We start from the raw sequence: 19,508 nt of genomic DNA on the forward strand, positions 1-19,508 counted from the left end.
ACAGTGACTTGACCGAATGCCATTTTAGAAACTAAGCAAGCTCCAGATGCTTAGATTCAGCTTAGCAGCAGAGCCCTGTGGGAGAACCATTAACTCTTAATTATAGAGCTGTTGAAATTTAATCATTACAGTATAGTATTGAGTAAGTGGCTCCTGTTTCAGAAGTTTTAAGCATGTTCTGGTCACGCTGGTAAGCTGCGGTTCTTTTGCTGGTAGCAATGCAATATGCCCAAGTATGGTTTGTGATACTTGCGGAAGTGTCGGTGGCGTGGTAGTCCTTGAAAACAAAAGGTGATCCATCCGGTTACTTTGTTGAATGTAGAACTGAGGTGATGTCAAGAAGGTGTTTGTCACAAGGTGAGAAGAGTTTAAACATAACAGCAGTTTACCTGAATCTTTCCTGAACATTGGGCTAAAGGTGACTGTGTATCAGTTTTCTGGTTCTTTCCCTAAACCCACATATACTGGTGTGTATCCTGTATTTCTACAGTTACTCAATATGGAGATGAGAACCTGTGATGGTTCAACGTAAGGCACGAAATTTTATAAGTTGCATTGCTCAGACATCTAGTGGTATGTGTTATCTGATAAAGTACTTACTACAAAAGTAGTAAGTTTTACTAACCTGAAATTCAGTAGTTGGAGCTAGTACTGTTTTTTTAACCATTTTTTTAACCAGCATATTTCAAATAAATTCATTATACATATGATATGGTCTATGAACTTTGTTGCTAATAGATAAATCTCACTGATGTTGACAAATAATGCACAAGAAAATAGCATATATAAAACCTATTATATATACACCTGTAAATACTAAAGGCTAAACCCCAGAATGTTTCCTAATATTTCTGACAGATTTGAGTATATACAACTTGTGACATCCAGTATTTAATTACTATAAAAACTCAAATCCACTGGAGTAACTGCAACTGCCAACAATGTGTTTTGTGTAAAGAGCAGTGACAAAGCTGCAGATGCCTTTTTTCTTGTTTCTGAAGGAAATAAGTTCCAAAGAAACTTTGTGGATTAAAATTAATGTCAGTTCTAATCTGTCCTATCAAAATCAACTCGGAGAATGTACGACTTGCAAACTGCCTGTCACGTAGCAATTGCTGCAGAATAGTGTATCACTTTTATGTCTTAAAACACCAGCAAACCTTCTACTGTGTAACATACCCACACTGGAAGGGTTTTTATTACTTGGTAGGCTGTGATGAGGTTATGGCAATGCACAAAATTATGAAGATCTGACTATAGTTCTGCTCAAAGTGGGCACTAAAGCAGTTAATGCATCTCAAATTTTGTGTAAGCTTATTACAGGAAAACAAGCATGTTCCTCAAACAGAGCCTGGTTCTTGCTTTTATTTGCGTGAGCACCTTGACTAAAACCATGGTAAAAATAGCAACTAAATCGTCTAGAGTTGTGTATTCTCTTGCTGAGTTCCTCTGCGCCTTTTTTTTTTTTTTTTTTTTGCTTGCAGCCATTGCAGGTTTACAGAAATCTCTCTTCTAACTAATCACTAGCAATTTTAGTGGATCTCATGCTTAAGATCATCAGGTTACATGATACGTAGATTTCTTCTTTTCTCTAGATATAGCCGTATTAATAGAAACCACTTGCCAATGTAATTTTTCAACGCAGATGATTGCTACTTCAGAAAGACAGCATCTAAATTTTTTATGGCAATTAATTTCATGCTTTAGTGCATGTTTTACATTCTGTAGCATTTGTTGCAATCCAGAATATAGCTTTTGTTGTTCTGTGTTTTTCATGTTTGTGTGAGGGAAAACATGGGTTTAGATGAGAATGGCCATAAGGGATAAGTTTTAGGTTCCAGTATATTTTTTCTTCAGGTGTTATCTGGAAAGTAGGTATGAGAAGCATCAGTAGCACAGCATAGCTGCCAGGGATCAATGCTGATTATTTTTTAACCTTATACTTAGAGACACAGGAGTCCACGTATACTACTCGAGATTGAGCTTCTGATTATATAGTTGCACAGAGCCTAACTAAAGTACTTACAGATTGAAATCCTTGTAAACTTCTTATTTGGAAGCTTCTTTTCACCCACGTAGGAAGGCTAAAAGAGTTTGCATAATGTTTTGCTGTGTGTTCAAAACATCGTCTGTCAGTGACTTGGAACATGTGCTAACTACAGCAATATGTTAAACAAGCAGAGGTGGGAAATACTCCTCTTGCTGTTCTTAAACTGCTGTAATACTTGTAAGGAGTTTGAGCTGGACAGTATCTTACCCTGTTGTTATCCAGATTCCTCTAGGTAAAATACACCTGGGGTTTTTTTTTGTTTTTTTGGTTTTTTTTTTTTTTTAGCGTTCTGTTTCAAACTGCAGCCAACTGTGATCCAGTAAATAGATTGCTGGAAGTGGAAGGATACATATATGGGACCCAGTCTGTGGTACAGGGTGTGAATTTTGTGTGACTGTCTCTGTAGCATGAATCATGTAAATACTCTAAATTTTGAGAGAATAACCAAGGTTAGTCCCAAACCCCTGCCACAGTTCATAGCCAAAATCCTTTCCAGAGAGATGGCCTGAAAAATAGTTTATTTTAGGATTAAAAGAAGAAAGAAAAAAAAAAAAGGCTCACTCCAGCAATAGCAAGGTTGGACCTTCTTTTTTAAAAACTTCTCTTTCTAAATACAGCAGATGTCTGCTGGGAATTTGCCAACTCCCTGTTCCCCTCAATTCTCGCATTTTTAAAGGTTATCTAAAATTAAAAAATGTGAAACACACGATGTGACTAATGACCTAAGGGTTTCCATAAATACACAAAGATCTGGACCAAGAGAGCTGTCATTCGAGGGAATCTCTGAATGAATCAGTTTGTGCACTTTGCCAGAATCTCTCCTGCGGGTTTCCTGCATGTCCTGCTGCATCCCTATTGATGCTTAAATATCTTTCAGGTTGGTTTTTAAAATCATAGCTTTTAGCACAGTTTTAAGGGCTATTTTATTCTAATTGTTCTAATTATTTTTATTTATTTATTTTAAAAAGGCGTCGGTGCCTTCCGACAGTGTTTCTTGTCCCGTGTGGATGTGGGCCCTGGGGGTGCATGGTGCCCTGCAGCATTCCGAGCACTTCGGGATTCTCTGGGGTGTAAGACACTATATAAATGTAAAACGTTGCCACAGCAACCAAATGTCACACGATTCACTTGTGTAAGATGAACAACAGATACTTAGGAAACGGAGATCCCATTTGCTTGCCTCTTTTTTTTTAATTTTTATTTTTTTATTATTATTTTTGTGTCTGTATATCAGTGTGCTTTATTAAGTTTGAGGCAGCCGAGGTTGCAGAGCAGCGTCGGTTGCTGACGGTGTGAGGAGTTTCCCCTGCTGGCGCTGGGGTTCGGGAGCGGGTGGTGGCTTCGTGCCTGGGAGGGAGGGAACCTGGCCGGTCTGCAGTGGCGGCGGCGTGTGTGTGTGTGTGTGTGTGTCTGCGCGCCTTAAGGGGCCGGTGCATTCTCTCGGTTGATTTTTAAGTGTTGCCAACAGGGGAAGATGGTGGGGGTGACGGGGAGGACCGTCTTGTGCGGTCAGGCTCCGTGTCTGCGCAGGGAGCGCAGCCCAGGAGCCCTTCCCGAGGGCGGCAGCCCCCGCCCGCCGGGGCCCCGCTGCCCCCTACCGCCCGCCGGCGCCTGCTGCCGCTGCGGGGGGCTGGGGCCCTGCGGTCTGTCCCGCAGCCGTCCGGCAGCTGGAGACTGGCCAGAGATTTTTTTGTTTGTTTGCTTTTAATCTTATTTCACTTTATAAATGTCGTGGTTTAACCCCAGCCGGCAACTAAGTACCGTGCAGGTGCTGGCTTGCTCTCTCCCCAGAGGAATGGGGAGGAGAGTCGGGGAAAAAGGTAAAACTTGTGGGCTGAGGTAAGAATAATGTAATTATTAACAATAAAATACAATAATAATAACAACAACAATAACAAGAATTGAAAAGGAGAAAGAAGAATAAAACCCACCCCAGCAGCCATCGGCCCCTCCTGGCCAGCTCCCTCCGGTGTCTATACCAAGCATGATGCTCTGTGGTATGGAATATCCCTCTGGCTAGCTCAGGTCGGCTGTCCTGGCTCTGTCACCTCCCGGCTTCTTGTGCCCCTGCAGCTTTTTCCTGGCAGGGCCTGAGAAACTGAAAAGTCCTTGACTTGTTGCTAAGTAGTGTTTATACTAATGAAAATCATCAGTGTGTCACCAACATTGTTCTCAAAACACAGCAGCACCAGCTACTAAGAAGAAAATTAACTCTATTCTGGCCAAACCCAAGGTAGTATTTAAAAAGGGTGTTAAACAGCTTCACTTAAATGTCCTGCCAGGCACCGAGAGCTTTGCTTTGGCTTGAAGCTCCTTTTCCATAGCATTGCAGAGCTCCATGTTGCAGCTATGTCACTTGTGCACTTGCATGGTGTGCACCGATATTTCTTGAAGAAGAAACATTCTTCCCTGGCACTGTGAAAAACTGTGGAGGATGGGTACAATGTTTTAAACGTGCCACCTTTTAAATGATTAGAGAATCAACATTTACACATTTAAAATGGCTTGTGTGTTCACCCTCACATTCCACTTGTGTGTGTACAGGTATGTTTACAGTTAGGGAAACTTGGCTAAAGGCATTAGAATGTTTTAAGTGCTGCATTTTAACAATATTGATTGAAAATTGTCGTTAATCGCAGCATGAGAAATCAGATGGCATCCAAGTGATCTAATTCATGCTTTTGTTTCAGTCAACAATGTGGGAACTTCGTATGCTTATCCTGAATATTTTCTTGATGTTCCAGACCTGGATAAGGTAAGTGCTTTTTTAGTACCTTCTGGTGTTCTCATTGTTAGCACTAAATGCTTAACAGGTATAGCAAAATAATTTAGGTTTGGTTAGGGTACCCACGTAACAAGGTTTTCAGATTAGAATTAAAGGTTCAAAAAGCTGAGTTACATAAGCAGCATAACCCAGTTCAGATGATGGCAGTTTCAGTTTCTTGTGTTGCTTTTTACATGCTCTTCCCTGCTTCATTTTATATTTGTATTTCAGACAGATGCGCCTGGGGTCAGTATCTGATTTCTGCCCCTGCCCATGTCTCATTTGGCTGTTGTTTATGAGCTGCTTTAGCTTGTGTGTGGGTTCTTAAGTGACTGAAGGGAAGGGAAGCAAGCAACTTCATGAATGGAAGCTGCACATTCCATAACACTGTTATGAAACTTAAATACAACTGTTTTAGCTCATAATGTAGGGACAACCTTGGTTGCATTGGGTACATTGAAAACTGATTGTGAACAATTTCAGTGGTGCATGATTTTATTTCCAAAACCTCTGTAGCTCACTGTGTCCACTGTGGTTCTGTTTTCTGCTGAAGTATTGAGAAACGTATCTGCTTTTTGGTTCACCTTCAAATAAGGTTCATAATACGTAGCAAAAAAATACCCTTTTTTTAACCTGATAAATAAACTAAGTCACTAAAACACTGTTATGAAATAGTGAAGAGAAAAAAACCCCATTAATTATGAAGATGTCTTAAAATATCAGAATTTATTAAAGTTCTTAAATATTGCAAAGTGTTAGGAAGTACAGTGTCAATGTGATATGTCTGTGGGTTTTTTTATTAGTAAGAGTCCCTAACCGGACGTAAAATTTGACCAAGAGTAATTCACAGACTGCTTTGCAAGTCTGTCACTCTTCCTGATATTTAAGCAGGAAGACAAGGAGTAAAAGTGGATGTATAAGTGTAAGGTCTAATTTGTCTTTGCACTTAAACCCAGATGGTGTATAAATATTGATCAAATAACTTCAAACAAAACTGAAACCTTTGTTTTCTTGCAGACAGTCGACCAAATGATCAACATTAACGTTGTGGCTGTTTGTAAGGTAAGTGCCCTGTTAACCAACACTTGTTCCTTGATGTCTTAATTCAGGCCCACTAAATACTTGAAATTCAGTTGTCTGAAGCAATTACTTTTCATCTGTTGGACCACAGGTCCATTTTTCATCTTGGAGTGACCCAGAGGTTATGACTGTTTTATCAGACTGTTCTGGTTGTTGTGTGAGGTATAATTTGTTGCAAAGACACCTATGAACTATTGGAAGAGCAAGGTATGTGCACAAAACAATGCTTAATGCTTCTTTGTGCTTGTCGTTCTAGTCCTTGTAAATTGTTCGTTCTTCTCCGTATCTTTCCTTCTTGCGGTGGGCAACCTTTGTTTCTGCACACCTAAGGTTTTTGGACACTAGTGAGAAGCCACTTAAATATTTTCTGTGAAATACATAAGCAATAAGGAGAACAAAAGTTTTCAGAAGGGTGCATTAACTTTTGAAGTACAGTTACCTTCCCTTTTTGATATTCACATTCAAGTTTTTATTGAGAAGAAATCACCCTGACTTCAGGCTAAAACATATGGCTGTTCCTTTGTTTATTAACATGAGGCCCATTCAAAAATCAGATTTTCATCGTAGTATTTCAGAGTTTAAAAGGGGCAGAGGGAATAGCAGCTGCTTACACAACATAGGAGTCAATTACTGTATTACCATGAGTGCTGCAGAAACTCCTTGTGATTATTCACTGCTAAACCTTAACTTTCTTTTCTTGTGCATAACAAAACTGGCACCTCCATTAGCTGAGGGTTACTCTTTTGCCTCAAAGTCAAAATATTAGGTGTTTCAAAGGTGGCTCAAAAGTTTTGACGTTCTTGCAGCTCTTCTGATTAGGTGTAATAACTAAAAATCTAGTACGGTGCTCTTGGGGAGTATAAACTGGAAGTGTTTTGTTTCCATGTGAGGAGGCACAGGACCTCTTAAAACAATGCTTCTCTTTAAGATTTTCATATCTTACTGAAACGTAGGCAAACAGTGCAAATGCAACAGTTGCATGACTGAATGAGACTGTTAATGTCAGCTTGCTACCGCTCTCACTTCCCTGTGTGTTTTATTTGACATCTTAGAATTACTTGTTGTAAAGTTAGAAATGTTACAGCAGTTAAATCTTCAGAAACTTTTAACCGTATGTTTGGTTGACAGAGAAGGGTTGTGGCCCATGGTGTCTTGTTGCACTTCTGCGAGATTTCATCTGAGAAGTCAGTTATTAATAGGCACCTTTGAAACTTTTCTCTTATGGAAGTAATTTAGCAGACTTCTGAAAATGGTAACAGAGCTGCACCAGGTGTAAATCTGTTGTCATGCATAGACCTCTTTGAGATTACTGTAATCGGAAGAATGCCTCTGCTAAGTTGTGACATCTGTGCTGTGCCAGCAGAGGGAGTGCACTGTTCAGTGATTAAAGAATTTGGGGGTGTCAGTCTTCCTGGGAGCACTTTGCAATAAAAATAATTACAGATGAACTTCTTTAATACCTATGTCTGAAGATGGTAGGGTAGAATAATAGTTGAGGTCTACTTCAAGTCTGTATACACCTAAAATTCCAGAGGTACAGCCAGACTGTATTAGTTTCCAGAATAAACTAGCACTGTTTTGTGGCTTGAGTAATTGTTTTTATGATCAGTGGTGGTCAAAAATTTAACAAAAATGTCATAGTTTCTTGTAAAATATACATTCTGCCAGACTCTTCACATTGTAACGTGGTTGTCTTCACACATATAGAAACTTACTGAAGATCTGCTTACTGTGCATTAATAATGTTTTTCCTCCTGTTTAAAAACTTTTTCTTGACCATGAGCAGCTCCTGTTACTGGATATAATCAGAGTTTGAGCATAAGCTTCCAGGCTTGAAAATGTTTCCTCCTGTGTGAGCCTGTTGTGTAATTAAACAGTAGGCATGCCAGATGCTTACTGTTTTGGGGAGAGGAGCACATTAGAGATATGTACCATCTGTAAGTCACTTTTTCAGGAGAACCCATAGAATCAGAGAGTCATGGTAGGAAAAAATAATCTTAGGAAAAGCCTGTATGTTGTTTCACTTAATTTTTTTTTTTTTTTAATGTAATCCTGTGACTGTTTAGTTCAGTACTTTAAGTCAATAATTCATCCTGGGGTGTAAGTGTGTTTAAAAAAAGTACTGCTAATATTGTCCCTTCTGGCCTGGTGAATAATGTGAAGTTTGGCGTGCACGAGAGCACAGCGTTCTTAAGCAAGGAGATGAAGCTCTGCTGAAAAGGTGGAGGTACAGGATAGGCAGAGCAGGTTTTGCTAGTACCCATTCAGACTTTGCTTACAGTATCTCCAGATCCTTGTCAGAGGTCTTGCATAGCCTTTCTAGTGTTACGTTCTGGAGCATTGCCATCCACTTCCTTGCCTTTTGGACCAAACTTCCTCATGCTGAAAAGGTAATGCCGCTTTCTCGGTAACCTGCACTATGTGCCATCAGCAACACCTCTGCTGGACAGCACAACTCCTCTGGCACGCACGTTCCAATACCTCCTCTTCAGTTCTGGCTGAAACGCTCATTAGGCTTGAAGTGGGAAAGTCAAGATATTCAGTACAGTTTGATATTCTGCAGAAATGTTAAGGTCTGGTTTTGTTGCCACAGGTGTAGGTGTTGTTGAAGGGTGACACACATCCCTTACCTTTTGACCCATTTTTCTTTGTTGGGCAGCTCGTTGGATTTCCTAGGGGATATGCAGCATGTAAGTAGGGATGCACTGAGAGAGAAGACCCCCATCTTCACCTTGCAGGATGAGTTATCAGCCTAGTTGGTCCTGCTGTTTACTAGTTCTCCCCAACTGTAAAGGAACTGATACTATGAAACTTGCCTTACTGTTAGATAAGTTGTTTCCTGTCAGAGATCTTATATATGTGTCTTTCTCAAATCCTATTCCATGCTGCCTGCCCACCTCATACCCTTAGAGCACTGTTGGGTTCAGGATCACAGGACACCTGTGAACCCCATGTGTGATTTTGGGGCTCAGTCAGTCTGGCACGAAGTGTTGTGGTTACTGTGATCTGCCTTCAAAGCACTCTGTACACTGCTGAAGACAAGCTACGTAAAACTATGTAAACCATGTTGGAATATCACGTCTTGTAAAATCTGGTTAAAAAACCTGACCAAACACCCCTCTGCCCACCCCCCACCTCCACCCCCACCCCCCAACCACAGTAAATGCTGCTTAAGCTCTGTGGGAAATGTCACGTTTTTATGGTGATGTGCAGGAGTTAATCTGTTCTTCATGTCATATACAAATGAAGAAACGCCTTGGCTCTTGATGTTGCCATAAATAGAATGAAGAGGTTTTGTTTGTGGTATTTTCTCAGGAAAGCTTGAGACTTAATACAGCCTCATACAAGGTTTGAGTTGACAGATAAATGAGGGAGAAGATGGGGTAATATGCAAAATTTGATGGTGCCTGTCACAGTCTCTTTTCAAGCTTCTGGAGGGATTGAAAAAGCAGAACTTTTCTTTAATGATTGGTGGAAGCAGGTCAGGTAACATGGGTGTTTATTATAATTTTTAAGTATTGTTACATTTTAAGACACAAACTAAATATATTTCTGACATTGAATAAAATACCAGGTCAAAAGCCCTGGGGGTTTTCCCTAACCAGCAAGTGTTGAAGAGCCATAATTATAGTTGCTTTGTACAGTTTTCACGTATACTTCTTCTATCAACTGCATCTTCTTGTGTCAATTCACCTTTGTATGCTGCAGCCTTTGATTTCACCTGCAAGAAACAATTAAACTTGATTTGGCTATTGGATTAATGTCCTGAAAGCAAGGATGCTAGACTAGCTGTCCAGTGTTAAAAAATGGCTAGGTGATGAGCATAGAGAGTAGCCTTGCATGCTTCAGGGAGTCTTTGCTCCTTTGGCAGCTGCGAAAGATACTTTGTATGTATGGAACAGCAAGTATGTTATTTCTGTTTGCAGCATCACAATATGCTAATTGCATTGGAGTGAGGCGTAAACTTGTGTTCTCTTGAAAAATGAGTAGGACTAAATAGTTGAGGGAGTACTGGCTTAGCGGTTGATTAAGCAAGTTGCTGAATTGGTTTGCAAGGTTTTATGTTGTGGGGGAATGTCAATTTTAGGCTTGCAGGCCAGGCTTTGATTGGAAAAGGGCATTAACAGAGGGAGAGGGGGAGAGTAAATTACACATACATATGTGCCTTGGTGTCTGTACTAATCTTTGCCTTGATCACCTTATTTATGTTTTATACCGAGTGTCAAATAAAAAGGGGATATAATAGGCCTACAAGATAGAGGATTTTTATCATCACTGTGTTTGAGAAGCTTATAATTTGCTTGTGACTTCCAACATATATAAATATTTTGTGTTGAGCTGAGAGATCTAGTGTCAGCTGCCCCTTTAATGGAAGAGGAGCGAGAGGTGAATTTTATACCAGCTTGTAAATCCTAGGCAGGAACGGTTCTACTTACAAAGTCTGAAACTGAGTTTAGGGGGGAAAAACCCCCAACAACAAGACCCACAACCAATACAAGATTGAAGGAGGAAGAAGAAACTAGTGTATTTGAGAAAGAAGGGAAATACTCTTTTACAGACCTGTAAGTAGAAATAAGAAAAGCCTGGGGAGCAGTAACTCTGAAAGACAGTAGGAAATAACATCTCTCTCTCCAGTAAGTGTTCAGACAGGCCAGTGCAGCCTAGTACCGTGTCTGTAAAGGTACCTTACCAGGAATCAGATGATAGTTGTGTGTGCCCTGCTAGAACGTGATTTTGTATATTTACTGTGTGGGAGAGGATCACAGCAAGTGGAACATAATTCTGAGGGAAGTAGCAACACTGACTTGTGAGAAAAGATCACTTTGTGTGTATTCTAGTCTAGTCGAGAGGTTTCTTCACATTTATATTCAAAGTCATAATCAGAGGAAGGTTGATGATTTAAGCCAAGTACCTAAGCTTGTAACAGAGAGGGACAAGTTGCCAACACTTGAAAGAGGAGCAAGTGTTCTGTGAAGGTGGTCATGAATGTCATTCAGGTGGTCCAGAGGGAGAAATTAAATCCTGCAGTTTCCAGCTTGCTGACTTTGAACCTGAGAGCATGATACACAGAAAGCTGGAACAAAGGAAATGTAGCTGCAATAAATACTTTTCAGCAATAGTCAGGTGAGCACTGGGGATTTTTCTTCAAAGTACAAGTAACTTGGGGAAATTTAGGAAATACTGGAGTTCTGTGACTCTCTGTAGATTCGGGGTTGAGACAAATATGTATTCCACATCTTGAAAAGAGAAAGTTCAGCCTTACTATTTGAGTAGTCTTTTTCCTATTTAAAGGGTAACAGGGGAAAAGATGCTGATTTTGAGAGCTTTCCCTTGTAAACTGTACTCTGGAAGTTTGTGGCTCTAAACAGGGAAAACCTTTCTTTCCTAAAACTGTTGCTCAAAGGAAAATCAGTAACAACGAACAGGGCTTGAAGCATGTTAAGTTCGTAGTTCCTTTTGTATGCCCCCTTCTAGTCACTGACCTTGCCACATGGGTTACTCTGTGATTTTTCTGTTGGATTGACATCAGGTTCACCTGCCAGTTTTTCCAAATCTAAATCGTTCTTGTTCAGCTTGGGGTATGAGCTGCCTTAAGAAGTTACTTCAAGAGAGCCATTAAAAAAACCTTAATAGTAGATGCTGATAATAGGTTTCACAATCAGTTTAACTACCAGTGCTTAAGTACAGTTCCTTAGTTCTTCCAGAGTAAGGTCTGTGAGTTAGTGTTGCATGGGCACGGTGTCGGTTAACTGTTTGTTAAACAGCTAGTACACTTGTGAACTTGTGTGAATCCTCTGCCCAGGCACTACAAATTATCTTAGGATAGCAATTACTTTTTTTGTACAGGAATGGGTGCACCATGGGGAATTGCTGATCTTTAAAAAGTTCTGTTGCTTTGAGTTGTTATAATTTCACCTCAGATTTGTGAAAGAGATCTGAGGGAAGCTTCTTAGCTGTGTGACAAAGTAGAAAACTTGTCCAAGTTCTCTAGCTTCATCCTTTGTTGTACTTGTGTTACCGAAATCTCGGAATGAAGAACTTATCGACACCAATGTGATGTAGATAAGCAGACACTTCTTTATTGACGGCCGGGTGCGTGAGCGAGTCCTCACGATCAACGCACACCAGGTCCCAAAATCAGATTCCATATATAGAACTTATTCATACATACTCATTAATTATTCATACATAATCATAACATTTCCTGTAAATCATTTACATACTCTCCTCCCATATCCGATTCTGCGCAGTAAAGGTTAGAAAGGTCCAGAAATGGGTCTAGGGTACGATTTGGGTAGGTGGTATATGAGTCAGTGGTCGCGATCTCCCCCTGCCAGAATTACCTTTTACTAAAGTTCACGGTTTCTTGGCAGGTAACTACAAGCTGTTCCAGTCAACTCTCCCCAGTTCCCATTAATCTCATATTCTGACATTTCAATACACCTCTGTGTACAGAAGACTGGTTAAATACAATGAAACCTTTCAACCCTAGAGTTATTACAATAGTTCTAGGCCCTTCTTCTAGCCTTGGTACAAGACGTACAAAAGATTCCATAATGTCTCTTATTGCGTAGATGCAAGTTTCCTATAAAATTTTTTTCCCTTATCCTTCTATATTTTAATTCTATTAAATGATTTTATAAAATCAATTAATTAATCAAATAAAATCAATCAATTTTAACTTATTAACAAATCGGTAACACTTGCATAAGTTTAATTATAGGTCATTATACATTTTGGAAGTGGAAAGAGTGAGTTGCAGTCATAATACCATACCATAGAATAATTTGTCTCTGAATACACAACTGTGGTATTAGATTCCTGGCTTTGTATATCAATTGTGTGGCCCGTAAGATGTGAAGGACAACTTTGATTATTTACCTCAGCTGTTCCTGCTGTGTTTTAGCAGTCTTGAGTGAATATCATTTGAAAGGTATTCAAAACTTTACAAATCATTATTCTTTCCCTAAGCTCCACTCCTGAGCTGTTGCTTGGACTGGAGTGAGAAAAGGCTACAACTCGGTGGTCACTAAGAATGGGAAATCTCTTTTCTGAAGAAAAACTGCTGGAAATAGATGGTTGTAACTTCTAACTATTAGTCCTCTAATAGGAGCTTTTAAGCGTAGCACCTGTGTTAGAACATAAAACTAGCTATATGGCTGTGCATTTTTGTATCTGCAAGTAGGTATCTGTGCTTCCTTAGACTACAAGTGGCTTTCCTTTTTCCAAAATTAGAAGGTAGAAGACAGCTCTGGTGAGGAAGAGTGGACAACCAGTGTTTGCCAGGCATGTAACAAATGCAGTTGCAGATAAATGGCCATCAAAAATTGATAGCTGCCTGTAAAAGACTAATGAAATGGTCTGTAATGAATTTCTACCTCAAGTTAGCCATTTGCTGTGAGCATCCTGGAACTTAGGAGCTCGACAGTTAGGTGTGAAAGATGTTCACTTAAAAACAATGTAGCCTTCTGAACCAAAGGAACTGTACCCCAAACTCTATGGTAGTTCACATGTATTTATGAAATCATTGAAAAACAAACAAGCAAAAAAAAACCCTCAACAACTACTGCTTCATGGTTGTGTGCTGAACATAAATTTTTGCCAGACGATACAAAATATAAAAGCAAATTTCTCACAAGTGTGTACGCGCACACACACACACATGCGCGCACGCATGTTTTCACTCTGCTCTAATGCAGGCTTTCAGAAAGAAAAACCAATTTGCTTTGGATAAGCTGGCAGTTTTCACATAGACCAGTGTCTGGCTACTTGTCTGAAATTACCTGAGCCTTCCGAGTTTTGGCAACATTCATGTTTTCAATGGCAGCACTGGTATTTTTGCGGAATGTAGTATTTGTTCAGAAAAATAGTTATGTGAAGGAAACCTAGGCGAGTTCAGTAACTATTAACTGAATGCACTCTTCTTAGGGTAGTTCCCAACCTCTCCTTCAGGTTTCCTGCCACTTTCTTCTTTATTAGGTTGCCTTCAGAGAAACAAACACCACCACAGAGTTCTCTGGCATCCCACATGTTAATTCCTATAGACTCAGATTTGCAGTGCCTTGGCATTTATGAAATACACCCTGTTACAGAACTGGCCATGTCTAAAAAAGACCTAGCTGAAATTTGGATTCTTTATCTGGGAGATAGTTATTCAATTGTGGACGTTTGTTGTTGAACTGCCTATTTCATAATGACATGTCTGAGATTATAGCTGTTGAAAATGAGAGTGTTAACCAGTTTGGTTATTTTAGTTAAAGGTCATGCAAGCATGTATGGGTACTGTTAGCAGCAAAACTATTTTTGCCATAGATTGTTTTATTTGAATTAATGCTGGAAATATTTTATGTGTGTGTAAAGTGTATAAATTTGCCAGACCCGAATATGGCTGCAGAATGCCCTGCCAGCATTTTTCCAATAGTACTCTTGCACTGCTGGAACAGTCTGAGCGTGGACTTGGCTGGGTGAGGTGAGACTGACTCAGAGAGCTGCCTTCTGTTAGTTTGTTCTTTGGAAGAAATTATGTTTTTTCTGTGTATAAAGATACTGAATAGTCATACATCTCTTTTCACACATCACAAGATGTAAAAATACAGATAGGAAAAGCAGTTTTGCCCTATTCCACACATATTTTTTAAAAATTCCCTCAAAATATCAATTTTAGTTAAAAAAAAAAAAATAATGGAAGTGATGTTGAGTATGAAATCCAGTTTCACCATCAGTGTTTTTTCTGTGAAGGTAAAAAAAAAAATTGATTGCCTGTCCAGCTGAACTTTAGAAACAGACTATTTAACACAGCTGGTGGTGAGAGACTTCTTGATTTCTACCTGAATGGTGTACCTGTTATTGTATATTGGCTGTCAATGGCTTTGTAGTTTTTATATTTATATAAGTCAAACAATTATTGTAGCATGTTTTTCTGTGCTCTTGTTTAGGTATCAATAGTAACCAGCAGGTTTGTGATACACTGTTAGAGCTGCTTGGTGGGTTGCAATTTGCATTTAGAACATGAATGCATTTGTGTGGATTTATGTCAAAGTTTCAAATATGGGGTTCCCTCTGCATTACAGTGGGTGATCCTGTACTGGGTTTTCAGACCATTTATGGGTTGCCTAAGGGAAGGCAGTTTCAGTCCGTGTCCATGTGTCAATCTACGGAGATGAAATGCAGCATTACACTGCCCTGAGAGGCAAGAAATGGCGTGCTGCTTTTTGCCAAGGGATCTGTGGGAGAGATTGTAAAGCATGCACCAGGTAAAAGATCTGCCAGTCTAGAACTAGTCTTAAAATCAGCCCAAATCATTCTTTATTCTTTAACATTAAAATAAACAGTTGTTTCCACATCTCTTCTGAAGCATTATATGTGTAAGAAGCTTATGTATACTTAGACTTGATGTTAGAGGGTTTTTTGAAGTTGCATCGGATCTGTTTAACTTGGTGATGTTTACCAAATCTGAATACTTAGTCTAACTACTGGGGCAGTGCTGAGAGTTCAGAATGTCAACAGTTGACTTCATGAAAGTAAGGTCTGTTCAACTCCTGCCTGTGCAGTCCCTTATCAAAGCTGTCATGCAGTATGGCTGATGGCAGAACCTATTCTAAGTGAGAAATGCCAAAATACAAAATGCAGCTCTCTTCTACCATTTTCTTTGTGTGTCAACTGAAATTTTGTTTAGAAAAAAAAAAAGGGGGGGGGGGGGGGGGCGGCACGAGAGGTATTCTCCTTTATTCCTGAAAGGGTATGTTTTGTAATTTCAAAATAAAAACAAACAAACAAAAAACCCCAAAAACCCAAACCCAGACTCAGTCATATGTAAGGGCTACTGCAGTGGTGATGGTGTTATGAATAGCTTGCTACAGTAAGATTTGTTTCTTTGTAATAGAAGTGCTTATAGGTGTTTCGTACTCCCGTATATGCTGATTTCTTTTTTTTATTGCGAGTGTGTGTTTTTCCTCCCATACTACTCAAATGTTTCATGCTTTTAAGCTATCAAGGTAATTTGGTATCAGTGTGAGAACCATTACATTTTGGTGCTATGAGTACTTTATTACCCCCTGCTCACTGTGTTCTCAAGAACCTTGCTGGAATATCTTAAACGTGAGAAGTGGTAACAATTCATATTTCTTGTCTGATCAGTCTTGGGTGTCAGTGACATGACATTTATTAACAGGATTGGTTTGGAACAGGGTGGTATTTGGCACAAGCTGAACGTCGACAACATTATTTCTTAAAGGCCGAAACTTTCTGGATTTAAATTGAATTTTAGGATGGTAGTAATTAGTATTAAAAAAAAATAAGTATTTCACACTAATTGAAAATTCATCGGTTTGGATCAATGCTTGATCTGTTTTTCATGTCAGAGCTGCTCTGTTTGCAACTGGGAAGCTTGTTTTAGGATTACTGCTCTGGAGAATCCCTCAGCCAGGTTGTAAATACATTTCTCAGATTCAGAACGAAGGGAGGAGCTTCTAGAGCAGTGAGGAGGTTTGCTGGGCTACTTTCCTCATGGGGATGTAGTTTCTTCAGTGTGAAAACATCTGTGTAATCAGCAAAAAATGTTTTGGGGGTCTTAAATGTAGGTAACACAACATAGGAAACTCACATTCACTAGTTCTGTCCAATGCCCTTGCTGCTCCACGATTTATTTTTAACCTAAAATCAGCAGTTTGGTAAGCCTAGCTAAAATGCACTGGATCTTGTCTTGAGTCTTGGCATAGGTGATACATTTTGTCAATCTTGAGGAAGACAGATGCTTTTTGCGGGGAGAGAAAGATCATACGTGTACCAAAGTACTCTGGTGGTTTAACGTTCTTTAGGGGCCACAAATGCTGCAGAGCGCCAAAGACTTTTTTTTTTTTATTTACTCTTATGCTGCTAGCTGTATGGGTTCACCAGATTCAGTGCACACACTACTTGACAGAGCCAAGTTATCCAGGTAGAATAAAAATAAACTGCCTACGCAAAGTATGCTCTCTGCTTCCCTGAGCCTTGGTTGGGGTGGAGGGGGTGGCAGCTGCTTCTGGGAGGAAGGGAGGTTTCCCTTGGTCTCTGGCTGTCTGGTGTCTGCATTCTGAGCCATCACGAATGTTTTCTTTTTGCAGATGACACGATTGGTGCTGCCCGGCATGCTGGAAAGGTGAGTCACGCTAACACTATCCAGACAAAGTCATCATTATTTATAGGGGAGAATCCTTTCTTGAAAAATTCATTACTGTGACTAATCAGCCTAGTCTCCATGTTTTAATGGCAGAGTAATGCCGGGTGAGTCACGCTGATGGTGCATGAATCATCAGACGGTGGAAGCCTTTTCCACTCGATTCCCTTTTTATTTTTCCTCTCCCTTCTCCACTGTTGTGGTGATTCCTTTTAGAACAGAATTAAAAAGCCCGTCTGACTCATCAGCACTAACTCAACAACCTGCTATTCTGAGGGGGCGGTTACAGTTGCTGGGAATAACCTTCTTAAGGCTATTTCTCTAAGTCATTGTAAGTAAAATGGATGCAAAGAATATGTTCTCATTATACAGTAGGAGGTATATTGAGGAAAGTCTGTGATCGTTGGGAAAAGTAGAATTGGAGACCAGCTCTTTAAAATAGGAGTTAATGCACACTACTGTCGCCATGGAAGATGCATACTGACTTCCTAGCTAGCTCCCAAGTGAAACTAAAAGGTGCAGTGTTTCCCCATAGTACCTCCAGGCTGTTTTCTAGCTGATGTTGACTGTCCCAGGCTGTTTGGGACATCAACACCACACCATTGTGGTACTAACCCCAGCTTGTGGGGGTCGCCCTACCTCAGGTCTGAACTATGCTCGCAACACTGAGGAAACCTGTGTAGAACCGTGCATGATAAGTCACTGGGGTATTGCCTCCAAACAAATACTGTAAGAGGAGCGTACGTGTGGGGCAAACCTCCAAATCTGACAAAAATTAAGGAAGAAGAAAAAAAGGTATTGTATCATCCCACTATATGGGAATCTCAATTGCAGATCAGGATTAAATTATTCAAGTGCTGCACAGATGCAGGGCAAACGTTTCACATCTAAACCAAAGTTTCTTCCTGAGTGCAAATAGTAAGAGCTAGTGGCCAGTGTGGGATTCAGTGTCTAGCATATCAGGGTGATGGCAAGCTTAGATTTTTAGTTAATCAAGAGATAAGTTTATTTCATGTAAAGAAACTTTAATTGGAAAAGAAAACCAAAGACAGAGCTCTGGGGAGGGGTGTAATGTTTCCCAGTAAAGCTGGAGTAGAGGATGAGGATTGTAGTACAGTAGGGGTAGCTACTCAGGGTTTGTAAGTCAAAAGTTATTTCTTGCTCACGTACTGTTATTGATAAAGGGACTTGCCTTTTGTGAAACCACCAGTCTTGAAAGATGCCAACATGACCAAAGCTATTCTGTTTTCAAAGGATTTAATATTGGTTTGTTATTAATTTTTGGAACTTTGAGGCTCTAACAATTTCTTGCCTCATTTGTTGTCTGAAGAAATATTATAGTTGTCCCTCTGGCAGAGTTGATCTCTTCAGCTGCTCAGGACAGAATGATGTCTACTTTACTTACAGAATATCCTGCGTATGTTTTTCTGTTACATATTAACCTGGGTAAGATGGTTTGAATGAAAGGCAGCAAACGGGCATTGTGCTGACTTCTGGTTCTGGCTACCCTTGAGCGCACAGTCATGTTTCTTCTTACTTTTCCTAACTGTGATTACTTCAGGAATCTCATGGATAAATGTTCGAGAAACCTGGAAAAAAAAAGATTAATAGTGGTTAAAAAAACCTAAATAGTAGTACTCATCTTGAACTTTCCTGTGTGTGAGGAGCCACTTTAAATGAATGCTCCATTTGAATGAAGGCCTTGGTTTCCATCCGAGGGGAAAATATTTGAAAAAGCTTCCATTTTATGTTTGGTTTTGTGAAGTCCGTTGAGTTTGCAGTGCACAGAAGCAATGTCTGCAGCTGCCAACTTCTGCATAGTCATAGCTCACAGGCCATTAACGCCGCTCAGAGTGGGTAACCACAGGAGGACATGAATGTCCAGCGAATCCACGGGCATGAATGAACAGTAGCTGTACTCGGCTGCTCTTTGGGTGAACCGTAAACTTCTCATGTGGGACCATGGGTCAGGAAAAAGGGCTCCAGGCTCTAGAATAAAACTAGACTAGGAATCCCATCGTTATTCCTCACTTGTTCAAGAAGGATAGCGTGTCAAGTAGATGGATATGATGTAGCACACTATAGCATCTTGCAGCTAGCTATAGTGTGTACTTTTACATATTTGAATGTTGGATTTATAGCAATATATTACAAGACAAATACAGAAATAGACTAGACTGTACATGCTTTGCAACCAGGTCTGTTAAGGAGAAGACATAAGTACATCTTGGTGTGTCTTTGACTTTTGACTTCTTATTCATAATAAATATAGCGGCATTAGATGAATGCCACTTCTGGTAATGGCATTTAGATTCTCTGCTTTGGCTCCTCTCCTGTGCTCTGAACACTTAAAGTGACAGTTTATAATCTGCAGCTTCCTATTGTTCCTCTGTAAATTTTCAGGTACTGTCTTAAGGTGGGAGACTCAGACAACTGAAAATTGGAGCTTGATGTCTTCG

General features: G+C 39.9%; 1 protein-coding gene across 1 annotated transcript in view; it reads left to right on the forward strand.

The window, feature by feature from the left end:
- HSD17B12 (hydroxysteroid 17-beta dehydrogenase 12) overlaps window positions 1–19,508 on the forward strand; it is an 89,513-nt gene that overhangs the window by 53,365 nt on the left and 16,640 nt on the right. The window contains exons 5-7 of the mRNA XM_055793818.1: window positions 4,741–4,805; window positions 5,832–5,876; window positions 16,997–17,031. Coding sequence (XP_055649793.1) covers window positions 4,741–4,805; window positions 5,832–5,876; window positions 16,997–17,031 — 145 coding nt within the window. The remainder of the gene's footprint in view (window positions 1–4,740; window positions 4,806–5,831; window positions 5,877–16,996; window positions 17,032–19,508) is intronic.

Source organism: Falco peregrinus, chromosome 1, assembly GCF_023634155.1.
Source record: "Falco peregrinus isolate bFalPer1 chromosome 1, bFalPer1.pri, whole genome shotgun sequence".
Lineage (NCBI taxonomy): Eukaryota > Metazoa > Chordata > Aves > Falconiformes > Falconidae > Falco > Falco peregrinus.